Genomic DNA, 12,395 nt, shown 5'->3' with positions numbered 1-12,395 from the left:
TCATTCAGCCCTCGATAATCTATGCAGGGGCGCAGAGACCCGTCCTTCTTCTTGACAAAAAAAAACCCCGCTCCGGCGGGAGAGGAGGAGGGGACTATGGTACCGGCGTCAAGAGCTACAGACAAATAATCCTCGAGAGCCTTACGTTCGGGAGCCGACAGAGAGTATAGTCTACCCCGGGGGGGAGTGGTTCCCGGAAGGAGATCAATACTACAATCATACGACCGGTGTGGAGGAAGAGAGGTGGCCCTGGACCGACTGAACACCGTGCGCAGATCGTGATATTCCTCCGGCACCCCTGTCAAATCACCAGGCTCCTCCTGTGAAGAAGAGACAGAGGAAACAGGAGGGATAGCAGACATTAAACATTTCACATGACAAGAGACGTTCCAGGAGAGGATAGAATTACTAGACCAATTAATGGAAGGATTATGACAAACTAGCCAGGGATGGCCCAAAACAACAGGTGTAAAAGGTGAACGAAAAATCAAAAAAGAAATGGTTTCGCTATGATTACCAGAAACAGTGAGGGTTAAAGGTAGCGTCTCACGCTGAATCCTGGGGAGAGGACTACCATCCAGGGCGAACAAGGCCGTGGACTCCCTTAACTGTCTGAGAGGAATGTCATGTTCCCGAGCCCAGGTCTCGTCCATAAAACAGCCCTCCGCCCCAGAGTCTATTAAGGCACTGCAGGAAGCTGACGAACCGGTCCAGCGTAGATGGACCGACAAGGTAGTGCAGGATCTTGAAGGAGAGACAGGAGTAGTAGCGCTCACCAGTAGCCCTCCGCTTACTGATGAGCTCTGGCTTTTACTGGACATGAAGTGACAAAATGACCAGCAGAACCGCAATAGAGACAGAGGCGGTTGGTGATTCTCCGTTCCCTCTCCTTAGTCGAGATGCGGATACCTCCCAGCTGCATAGGCTCAGCTCCCGAGCCGGCAGAGGAAGATGGTAGTGATGCGGAGAGGGGGGCGACGGAGAGCGCGAGCTCCTTTCCACGAGCTCGGTGACGAAGATCAACCCGTCGCTCAATGCGAATAGCGAGTTCAATCAAGGAATCCACGCTGGAAGGAACCTCCCGGGAGAGAATCTCATCCTTTACCTCTGCGCGGAGACCCTCCAGAAGACGAGCGAGCAAGGCCGGCTCGTTCCAGCCACTGGAGACAGCAAGAGTGCGAAACTCAATAGAGTAGTCTGTTATGGATCGATTGCCTTGACATAGGGAAGACAGGGCCCTGGAAGCCTCCTCCCCAAAAACAGATCGATCAAAAACCCGTATCATCTCCTCCTTAAAGTCCTGATACTGGTTAGTACACTCAGCCCTTGCCTCCCAGATTGCCGTGCCCCACTCACGAGCCCGTCCAATAAGGAGAGATATGACGTAGGCGACACGAGCAGTGCTCCTGGAGTAAGTGTTGGGCTGGAGAGAAAACACAATATCACACTGGGTGAGGAACGAGCGGCATTCAGTGGGCTCCCCAGAGTAACACGGCGGGTTATTGATTCTGGGCTCCGGAGATTCGAAAGCCCTGGAAGTGGCCGGTGGATCGAGGCGGAGATGGTGAACCTGTTCTGTGAGGTTGGAGACTTGGGTGGCCAGGGTCTCAACGGCATGTCGAGCAGCAGACACTTCCTGCTCGTGTCTGCCTAGCATCGCTCCCTGGATCCCGACGGCTGAGTGGAGAGGATCCGAAGTCGCTGGGTCCATTCTTGGTCGGATTCTTCTGTTACGGTGCGTGAATGAGGACCCAAAAGCGAATTAACTTAAACAGAGCTTCTTTAATTACCAAACATAGGTAGGCTCAGACGGACCGGCAGATTCCGACAGGACAAGACAAGGTTACAGCAAACATGACGACAGTCTGGTTCAGGCATGAAACACAACAAACAAGAATCCGACAAGGACAGGAACAAAAACAGAGAGAGATATAGGGGACTAATCAGAGGGAAAAAAGGGAACAGGTGGGAAAAGGGGTGACGAGGTGGTTAGGAGGAGACAAGGCACAGCTGGGGGAAAGAGGGGGAGAAAAGGTAACCTAACAACGACCAGCAGAGGGAGACAGGGTGAAGGGAAAGGACAGAGACAAGACACAACATGACAGTACATGACAAAATTACATTTAAAATACATTATACGATACAATTCCAGACGCTGAAGTTGGGTTCATTTTAGGTTCTGAATGAAAGGTGAAAATAGTTATTTTCAGGAAGTTAAAATAGGTATTTTCCAGACTTTGAAAATGCATATTTTCTGGTTAATTTCAGTTCTGAATCAATGTTGAAAAGACTTTCTCTAGTTTGTTTTACTGTAATGTACTGCAGTGTTTCTCAAACCTCTCCTCGGGGACACCCAGATGTTTCACAATTGTGCTGTAGCTCTGATCTAGCTATTCAAGACCTTGAGGATTAGTTGACAAGTTGAATCAGGTGTGCTAGCTCTGGAGTAGATCAATTACATGGAATGGCCTGGGTACTGTTAGTTAATCAGATTTCTCTGTCATTGTTATCATGGATTCAGATTCAGAACTGATGTCCTCTTTCCATGACCTGCAGATTGCTGTCATCTTGCCATTCTTGTAATGTAAGCACTTGGATTCAGGAAGCAGGTGCAGAAGGTAGTTTTAATAATAAAGGAAGATAAACAAAACAGGAGAAGCGTGCTAAATTAAACAAAACCTATACTGCCTAATGACTGAGGTTATTGAGGGCTAAATAAAAAGAGATCAATCAGGGTGATGGACAAGGAGGACCGAGCACGCCCCCATTCTCATCGGCGGGGCTGTAGTGGAGCAGGTTGAGAGCTTCAAATTCTATGGCGTCCACATCAACCAACAAACGAACATGGTCCAAGCACACCAAGGCACACCAAAACAGTGAGGAGGGCTTGCCAAAACAAAGATTTGGCAAGGTTACTCAGATTCTCAAAATGTTTTACAGCTGAACCATCGAGAGCATCCTGACCGGTTGCATCCCTGCCTGGTATTGCAACTAAATAGTCACTTGGGTGATGTTTTTGACCTCTCGTCTGGGGTCAGGCAGGGGTGCCCACTCTCGGCTCTCCTCTTCGTTCTGTACATGGAGCCTCAGGGGGCTGCCATTAGGGCAGACACAGGGGTGGAAGGCTTGTTGATCCCTGGAAGTGGTGGGCTGCGTGTTAAGATGACGCAGTATGCCGACGACACTTCCTTGCTGCTGTGCAAGGACTCGTGCCTGACAAGGTCCCTTGCCATCATTGGGGATTTCACCCGAGCGTCGGGAGCGGTTCTGAACCATGCAAAGTCTTCCGTTAAGTTTTTCGGAAGATGGCGCGGAAGGACGGATGTGCCCGGGGGGTTATCACTCTGTGAGGGGGCCCTGAGGATTCTCGGGGTCCATCTTGAGACCTCCGGCTCAGCGACGCTGAACTGGAACATGGGTATCGCAGTGGTACAGAAGAAGCTAGTGATGTGGAGGGCTAGGTCTTTGTCTTTTATGGGCAAGGTCCTGGTCCTTAAGGTGGATGTGTTGCCGTCACTTTTGTATTTGGCGTACATCTACCCATTGCCGGCTTGTCTGAGGAGGCCTCTAGTGAGGCTTGTGTTTCAGTTCATGTGGGGTGGCAGGTACGAGTGGGTCGCCAGGGCACGCAGGTACCACATCTCCCCCTCAAGCTGGACGTAATTTTAGTTTCTGTCTTGTTAACGGAGCTTGCTCATCCAGTGATACACCCGTCGGGTTATCTCTTGCGGGTGTTCTTCTCGTATCAGGCGAGAAGCGTAATGGTGTGGTCTAACACGGGTCCTCGGGCGGAACAGCTGCCGTGGCACTTTGGCCATGCGGCCAAGTAGCTGCGTGCGCACCCCGAGCTTGAAGTTGCCCGAGTAGGTTTAGATCACAGGCACCTGTACGAGGAGGTCAGACAGGCAGGGAGTCCGGCGCCTGTAGTGGTCTGGGAGGGAGTGCAGGCGCGGGGCCTGGACAACAGGCTCAAGGACCTGAATTGGTTGAGCCTCCACAAGTGCTTGCCGGTACGTTCCATCATAGTACCGGCATAGTTTGGCGCAATCCCCCACCTGTCCAAGATCCTCTTGTGGCAGGGAGGAGACTGTGCGCCATGCCTTTTGGGACTGTGCCTTTGCCAGAGTAGTATGGGCTAGGGCACAGGTGTTGTTAGGTTTGGTAAGAGGGGATTTTGTATTGACGTGGGCCAGGTTAGAGAGAGGTGTAGGGAGAGCGAGAGGGACAGATAGGGAAAGGTTTCTGCTCTGGCTTCTCATGAGTCTCTTTAAACGGGGGCTGTGGGAAGCCAGGCAGAACATGGTTAAGACAGGGAGAGATTGGGGGGTGGAAGGGATAGTGAGGAGGGTGGAAGGAGACTTGAGGGGGAGGATGAAGAGGGAGGAGAGGAAGTGGGGGCCCCAGTCCAGAGCGTCCGGCGACAGTACCCAGTCCAGAGCGTCCGGCAACAGTACCCAGTCCAGAGCGTCCGGCAACAGTACCCAGTCCAGAGCGTCCGGCAACAGTACCCAGTCCAGAGCATCCGGCGATAGTCTACAGACCGGAACCTCCTACGACGGGCCGGAGTCCGGAACCTACCACGACGAGTCGCAGTCCGGAACCTACCACGACGGGTCCCAGTCCGGATCCGCCAGAGTCTCCCTCCAGTCCGGATCCGCCAGAGTCTCTCTCCAATCCAGAGGCGCCACTCACTCCAGACTCGACCATCAGTCCAGTGGCGTCCTCTAGTCCGTGGTCGGCGGTGAGGGTTCCCGCTTCAGAGACATTAAGTAAGTGTGACAGTCAGAAGTGGAACGGGGTCCACTTCCCGAGCCAGAATCGCCACCTCGGAGTTATGCCCACCCAGACCCTCCCATATAGGTTTAGGTGTGCGGCCGGGAGTCCACATCTTTGGGGGGGTACTGTCACGCCCTGACCTTAGTATTCTTTGTTTTCTTTATTATTTTGGTTAGGTCAGGATGTGACATGGGTGATGTATGTTTTTTGTACTGTCTAGGGGTTTTGTATGTTTATGGGGGTGTTTACTATCTAGGTGTTTATGTATGTCTATGGTTGCCTAGATTGGTTCTCTATTAGAGGCAGCTGTTTATCGTTGTCTCTGATTGGGAACCATATTTAGGCAGCCATCTTCTTTGGGTATTTCGTGGGTTATTGTCTATGTGTTAGTTGCCTGTGTCAGCACTATATTTAGCTTCACGTTCGTTTTGGTGTTTTTGTAGTTTGTTTATGTGTTTCTTCGTCGTCATTAAAGTAACATGTATTCATATCACGCTGCGCCTTGGTCTCCTCCATTCAACGAACGTGACAACTGCTTGCAGTAACCCTGGATTATAAACTGTCATGGTCAAAACATATTGATACAACAGTAGTAAGGATGTCTATAATAAAGCGCTGCTCTGCCTTCTTAACAGCATTATCAACAAGGCAGGTCCTACAGGCCCTAGTTTTGTCGCACCTGGACTACTGTTCAGTCGTGTGGTCAAGTGCCACAAAGAGGGACTTAGGAAATTTGCAAATATTTCAGAACAGGGTAGCGCAGCTGGCTCTTAAATATACACGGAGAGCTAACATTAATAATATGCATGTCAATCTCTCCTTCAAAGTGGAGGAGATAATGACTTCATCACTACTTATATTTGTGAGAGGTATTGACATGCTGAATCCACTCCTTTGTAAAGGACACCAGCAGTAAGGTCTCAGAACAGCTCCCCTCCTAAAGGACACCAGCAGTATGGTCTCAGAACAGCTCCCCTCCTAAAGGACACCAGCAGTCTGGTCTCAGAACAGCTCCCCTCCTTTATAAAGGACACCAGCAGTATGGTCTCAGAACAGCTCCACTCCTAAAGGACACCAGCAGTATGGTCTCAGACCAGCTCCCCTCAAAGGACACCAGCAGTATGGTCTCAGAACAGCTCCCCTCCTAAAGGACACCAGCAGTATGGTCTCAGACCAGCTCCCCTCCTAAAGGACACCAGCAGTATGGTCTCAGAACAGCTCCCCTCCTAAAGGACACCAGCAGTCTGGTCTCAGAACAGCTCCCCTCCTTTATAAAGGACACCAGCAGTATGGTCTCAGAACAGCTCCCCTCCTAAAGGACACCAGCAGTATGGTCTCAGAACAGCTACCCTCAAAGGACACCAGCAGTATGGACACCAGCAGTATGGAGGAGGGGAGCTGTTCTGAGACCATACTGCTGGTGTCCTTTAGGAGGGGAGCTGTTCTGAGACCATACTGCTGGTGTCCTTTAGGAGGGGAGCTGGTCTGAGACCTTACTGCTGGTGTCCTTTATAAAGGAGGGGAGCTGTTCTGAGACCGACACCAGCAGTATGGTCTCAGAACAGCTCCCCTCCTAAAGGACACCAGCAGTATGGTCTCAGAACAGCTCCCCTCCTAAAGGACACCAGCAGTATGGTCTCAGAACAGCTCCCCTCCTAAAGGACACCAGCAGTATGGTCTCAGAACAGCTCCCCTCCTAAAGGACACCAGCAGTATGGTCTCAGACCAGCTCCCCTCCTTTGTAAAGGACAACAGCAGTATGATCTCAGACCAGCTCCCCTCCTTTGTAAAGGACACCAGCAGTATGATCTCAGACCAGCTCCCCTCCTTTGTAAAGGACACCAGCAGTATGGTCTCAGACCAGCTCCCCTCCTTTGTAAAGGACACCAGCAGTATGGTCTCAGAACAGCTCCCCTCCTAAAGGACACCAGCAGTATGGTCTCAGACCAGCTCCCCTCCTTTGTAAAGGACACCAGCAGTATGGTCTCAGACCAGCTCCCCTCCTTTGTAAAGGACACCAGCAGTATGGTCTCAGACCAGCTCCCCTCCTTTGTAAAGGACACCAGCAGTATGGTCTCAGAACAGCTCCCCTCCTAAAGGACACCAGCAGTATGGTCTCAGAACAGCTCCCCTCCTAAAGGACACCAGCAGTATGGTCTCAGAACAGATCCCCTCCTAAAGGACACCAGCAGTCTGGTCTCAGAACAGTGAACTAATGAACTACCTTCCAGTATTGCATTATAACATTGGCTGAAATATTACTCACACATAACTACTTCATGTTTCTAAATTGTTTCTTTATTCAGATGAAGGGTACTGCTATGGCCCCCATGGCTCCTAACTATGCTAATTTGTATGTGGGTTACATAAAACAGTCTATTCTCAATCCTCTCAAAAATGTTTTCTTGAATGACATTACTATGTGGAAATGGTATGTTGATGATACTTGTGTTCTGTGGAGGGGTGATGCAACACAGCTCCAGGCGTTCCATGCTTTTCTTAACTCCTGTTCTGAGCATCTGAGATTTACTATGCAATCTGATACACGTCAAATCAGTTTCCTTGATCTTCTGATTTTGTGTGAAGATAATGTTCTATACACTGATCTTTACAGGAAACCTACTGAGCGTAACAGTGTGTTGAGGGCTGATAGTTGTCACCCACTTCCCTTGAAAACAGTTTGCCCTACAGCCAATTCTGTCGAATCAAAAGAATTAGCAAAAAACTGAAATATCCAAATCAAATCAAATGTTATTTGTCACATGTCCCAAATACAACCTTACTTACAATCCCAAACCATCAATGCAGTTTAAAAAAGAGCGGCAGTAAAATAACAACAGCGAGACTGTATACAGGGGGGTACCGGTACAGAGTCAATGTGGAGGCTATATACAGGGGGTACCGGTACAGAGTCAATATGGAGACTATATACAGGGGGTACCGGTACAGAGTCAATATGCGGCTAGTCGAGGTAATTGAGGTAATATGTACATGTACAGGTAGAGTTATTAAAGTGACTATGCATAGATAATAACAGAGATTAGCAGCAGCGTAGAAGAGGAGAGGCAATGCAAATAGTCTGGGTAGCCATTTGATTAGATGTTCAGGAGTCTTATGGCTTGGGGGTAGAATCTGTTTAGGACCTAGACTTGGGAAAATAATCGATCACAAACATCGGCACATTCTAAGATCCGATGACAGTATCGGTAATGTGTTATGGTAACCTCCCTAGATCCTATTCTCACAGGGCAGAAATCTCAGAGATCAACTGGTTGACTCTGATTTACCACCCCAAAATATCCCAGCACAACGTCTATTTACGCCTCTACTGGATGGAAACTAGTAGTGTAACGGCTGTGATCAATGCAATGGCACTTATAAATGTAGATCCTTCAAACACCCACAAACAGGGAAACAGATCCCAATCAAAGGTGTTTCCACGTGCTCCACTAAGGCAGTTATTTATCTTATAACTTGTCCTTGTGGTAAAAAATGATGTGGGTAAAACAAAGTGCAAATTAAAAGTACGAATCTTGGAGCATCGTAGCACCATTAGGTGCAAAAACATGACTTACCCAGTTGTGGTCCACTTTTTGGAAGCGAACCACAAGATTTCAACCCTACGTTATATTGTCCATCGAACATGTCACCCTCCCTAGCAGAGGGGTGACCTCGACAATTTATTGTTAAAACGAGAGGCTGCCTGGATCTTTCATTTAAAGGACCTTGCTCCCTTCGGTCTCAATGAAGACTTTGATCTGAAGCCATTCTTGTGATTGTGATTTTGCTATTCATTGTAAATGTTTGTAGGCCTATGTAGCCAAATGTTATCTATGATCGTATGCTATCCATTCATGTTTTCGTATGTTATTCTTATGTCTGAGAATTAACCAATGATATCAGGCCACACCTGGCCATGATTACAGACACCTGTGTGTCCTTTGACACTATATAAACTAGTGACCCTCAGTCTTTGTCATTATACCCTGATGACCAAACATTGGTTATTAAGGTATTACATTATTTCATCTGAGCTCCTAGAGCTCGGCTTTCCTTTTCTTTCTCAATCAGCTAATTGGGAATCCAGAATAAATACAAATGTCATGGCAAAAGATGTGTGCTATGGGTTGGTATTCATTTAGACAGGTTACATTCTTAGCTACAGGGACTATGGTGGTTTGCTTGAAACATGTAGGTATTACAGACTGGGTCAGAGGTTGAAAATGTGTCTCTCTCCATCTCTCAGTATGGGATCGTCCTGGATGCTGGCTCCTCACATACAGCAGTGTATATCTACGAGTGGCCAGCAGAGAAGGATAACGACACTGGAAGAGTGCAGCAGACACACTCCTGCAAAGTCCAAGGTAGATACACACACACACACAGACACACACACACTATAAAAACCTAGCAAGCTGGGACCGGGAGACTGAAAAACAGCTTCTATCTCAAGGCCGTCAGACCATTAAACAGCCATCACTAGCACAGAGGCTGCTGCCAACATACAGACTCGAATCTCTGTCCACTTTAATCTATTTAATAAATGGATTTGAAGGTATCACTAGTCACTTTAAATAACGCCACTTTAATAATGTCTACATGTCCTACATTACTCATCTCATATGTACAGTATATACTGTATTCTATGCCATCTACTGCATCTTGCCTATGGCACATGGCCATCGCTCATCCATATATTTATATGTACATATTCTTATTCCATCCCTTTAGATTTGCGTGTATAAGGTAGTTGTTGTGGAATTGTTAGGTTAGATTACTCGTTAGTTGTTACTGCATTGTCAGAACTAGAAGCACAAGCATTTCGCTACACTCGCATTAACATCTGCTAACCATGTGTATGTGACCAATAAAATTTGATTTGTTATCTAGTTAAAGTGTGTGTGTGTGTGTGTGTGTGTGTGTGTGTGCGTCCGTCCGGCCATCCGTCCAGGTGCTGGTATCTCCAGCTACTCTGTGTTTCCAGGGCAGGCAGGGGCGTCTCTGAAGAGCTGTATGAAGGAAGCAGAGAGCCTCATCCCCCTAAGCAGGCACCACGAGACCCCCCTCTACCTGGGGGCCACCGCCGGAATGAGGCTGCTCAGGTACCTCTGGATGCAAAATGTTGTTTCGTAGGATAGCTGCATGTATTATCCGTCGGATGATTGGTTAAGCCTTCTTGGGTGCGTGACCACTCCCTTAACAAAACACCAAACCAGGCAAACAATTTCCCTCGTCTCAGATCGGAAAGATTTCCACCAGATAGTACAGTCACAAAGTCAAAATTGGTTATATTGTAAAAATGTGTGAAAACTCAAATTAGCTTTTTGGTCTTAATTTAAGGTTAGGGTTAGGCATAAGGTTAGCAATGTGGTTATGGTTAGGGTTAAGATTAGGTTTAGGTTTAAAAATCATATTTTAAGAATATAAATTGTAGAGGTAGGTATGTTTTCTGACTTTGTGGCTCTGGCAACTAGTGATGACAGATCAGAAATGAGTAGTAACGAACCACCAACTTCAATGACGCTGATCTTCAAATTATCCAGTGATCACCGCATTTAGGAGGAGAACTGTAACTACTGACTGGCCAGGCATTAGCCACTACTACCCAACAGTGTTTAGGAGGAGAGCTGTAACTACTGACTGGCCAGAACCACTACTACCCAACAGTGTTTAGGAGGAGAGCTGTAACTACTGACTGGCCAGAACCACTACTACCCAACAGTGTTTAGGAGGAGAGCTGTAACTACTGACTGGCCAGAACCACTACTACCCAACAGTGTTTAGGAGGAGAACTGTAACTACTGACTGGCCAGAACCACTACTACCCAACAGTGTTTAGGAGGAGAGATGTAACTACTGACTGGCCAGAACCACTACTACCCAACAGTGTTTAGGAGGAGAGCTGTAACTACTGACTGGCCAGAACCACTACTACCCAACAGTGTTTAGGAGGAGAACTGTAACTACTGACTGGCCAGAACCACTACTACCCAACAGTGTTTAGGAGGAGAGATGTAACTACTGACTGGCCAGAACCACTACTACCCAACAGTGTTTAGGAGGAGAGCTGTAACTACTGACTGGCCAGAACCACTACTACCCAACAGTGTTTAGGAGGAGAACTGTAACTACTGACTGGCCAGGCATTAACCACTACTACCCAACAGTGTTTAGGAGGAGAGCTGTAACTACTGACTGGCCAGAACCACTAATACCCAACAGTGTTTAGGAGGAGAACTGTAACTACTGACTGGCCAGGCATTAGCCACTACTACCCAACAGTGTTTAGGAGGAGAACTGTAACTACTGACTGGCCAGAACCACTACTACCCAACAGTGTTTAGGAGGAGAGCTGTAACTACTGACTGGCCAGAACCACTACTACCCAACAGTGTTTAGGAGGAGAACTGTAACTACTGACTGGCCAGAACCACTACTACCCAACAGTGTTTAGGAGGAGAGATGTAACTACTGACTGGCCAGAACCACTACTACCCAACAGTGTTTAGGAGGAGAGCTGTAACTACTGACTGGCCAGAACCACTAATACCCAACAGTGTTTAGGAGGAGAACTGTAACTACTGACTGGCCAGGCATTAACCACTACTACCCAACAGTGTTTAGGAGGAGAGCTGTAACTACTGACTGGCCAGGCATTAACCACTACTACCCAACAGTGTTTAGGAGGAGAGCTGTAACTACTGACTGGCCAGGCATTAACCACTACTACCCAACAGTGTTTAGGAGGAGAACTGTAACTACTGACTGGCCAGGCATTAACCACTACTACCCAACAGTGTTTAGGAGGAGAACTGTAACTACTGACTGGCCAGAACCACTAATACCCAACAGTGTTTAGGAGGAGAGCTGTAACTACTGACTGGCCAGAACCACTACTACCCAACAGTGTTTAGGAGGAGAGATGTAACTACTGACTGGCCAGAACCACTACTACCCAACAGTGTTTAGGAGGAGAACTGTAACTACTGACTGGCCAGGCATTAACCACTACTACCCAATGGTGTTTAGGAGGATAACTGTAACTACTGACTGGCCAGAACTACTACTACCCAACAGTGTTTAGGAGGAGAGCTGTAACTACTGACTGGCCAGAACCACTACTACCCAACAGTGTTTAGGAGGAGAACTGTAACTACTGACTGGCCAGGCATTAACCACTACTACCCAACAGTGTTTAGGAGGAGAACTGTAACTACTGACTGGCCAGGCATTAACCACTACTACCCAACAGTGTTTAGGAGGAGAGCTGTAACTACTGACTGGCCAGAACCACTACTACCCAACAGTGTTTAGGAGGAGAACTGTAACTACTGACTGGCCAGGCATTAACCACTACCACCCAATGGCATTTAGGAGGAGAGCTGTAACTACTGACTGGCCAGGCATTAGCCACTACCACCCAATGGCGTTTAGGAAGAGAGCTGAAACTACTGACTGGCCAGACATTAGCCACTACTACCCAACAGTGTTTAGGAAGAGAGCTGAAACTACTGACTGGCCAGACATTAGCCACTACTACCCAACTAATCCTGGATGACCTATTCTTTGACACATTTGGATAAACCTGCTTATATCAAGCAATAGACAGTTTGTGGAAA

The 12,395-nt window shown here is 47.9% G+C and overlaps 1 protein-coding gene across 1 annotated transcript in view; it reads left to right on the top strand.

Moving 5' to 3' along the window:
• entpd1 (ectonucleoside triphosphate diphosphohydrolase 1) overlaps nucleotides 1–12,395 on the top strand; it is a 74,140-nt gene that overhangs the window by 41,184 nt on the left and 20,561 nt on the right. The window contains exons 3-4 of the mRNA XM_036959855.2: nucleotides 9,023–9,140; nucleotides 9,728–9,878. Coding sequence (XP_036815750.1) covers nucleotides 9,023–9,140; nucleotides 9,728–9,878 — 269 coding nt within the window. The remainder of the gene's footprint in view (nucleotides 1–9,022; nucleotides 9,141–9,727; nucleotides 9,879–12,395) is intronic.

This window comes from Oncorhynchus mykiss, chromosome 23, assembly GCF_057628025.1.
Source record: "Oncorhynchus mykiss isolate SJ-2025 chromosome 23, ASM5762802v1, whole genome shotgun sequence".
NCBI classification, from domain to species: Eukaryota; Metazoa; Chordata; class Actinopteri; order Salmoniformes; family Salmonidae; genus Oncorhynchus; species Oncorhynchus mykiss.
The sequence above is the reverse complement of the archived record's forward strand: the minus strand, read 5'-3'. Positions and strand labels throughout refer to the sequence as shown.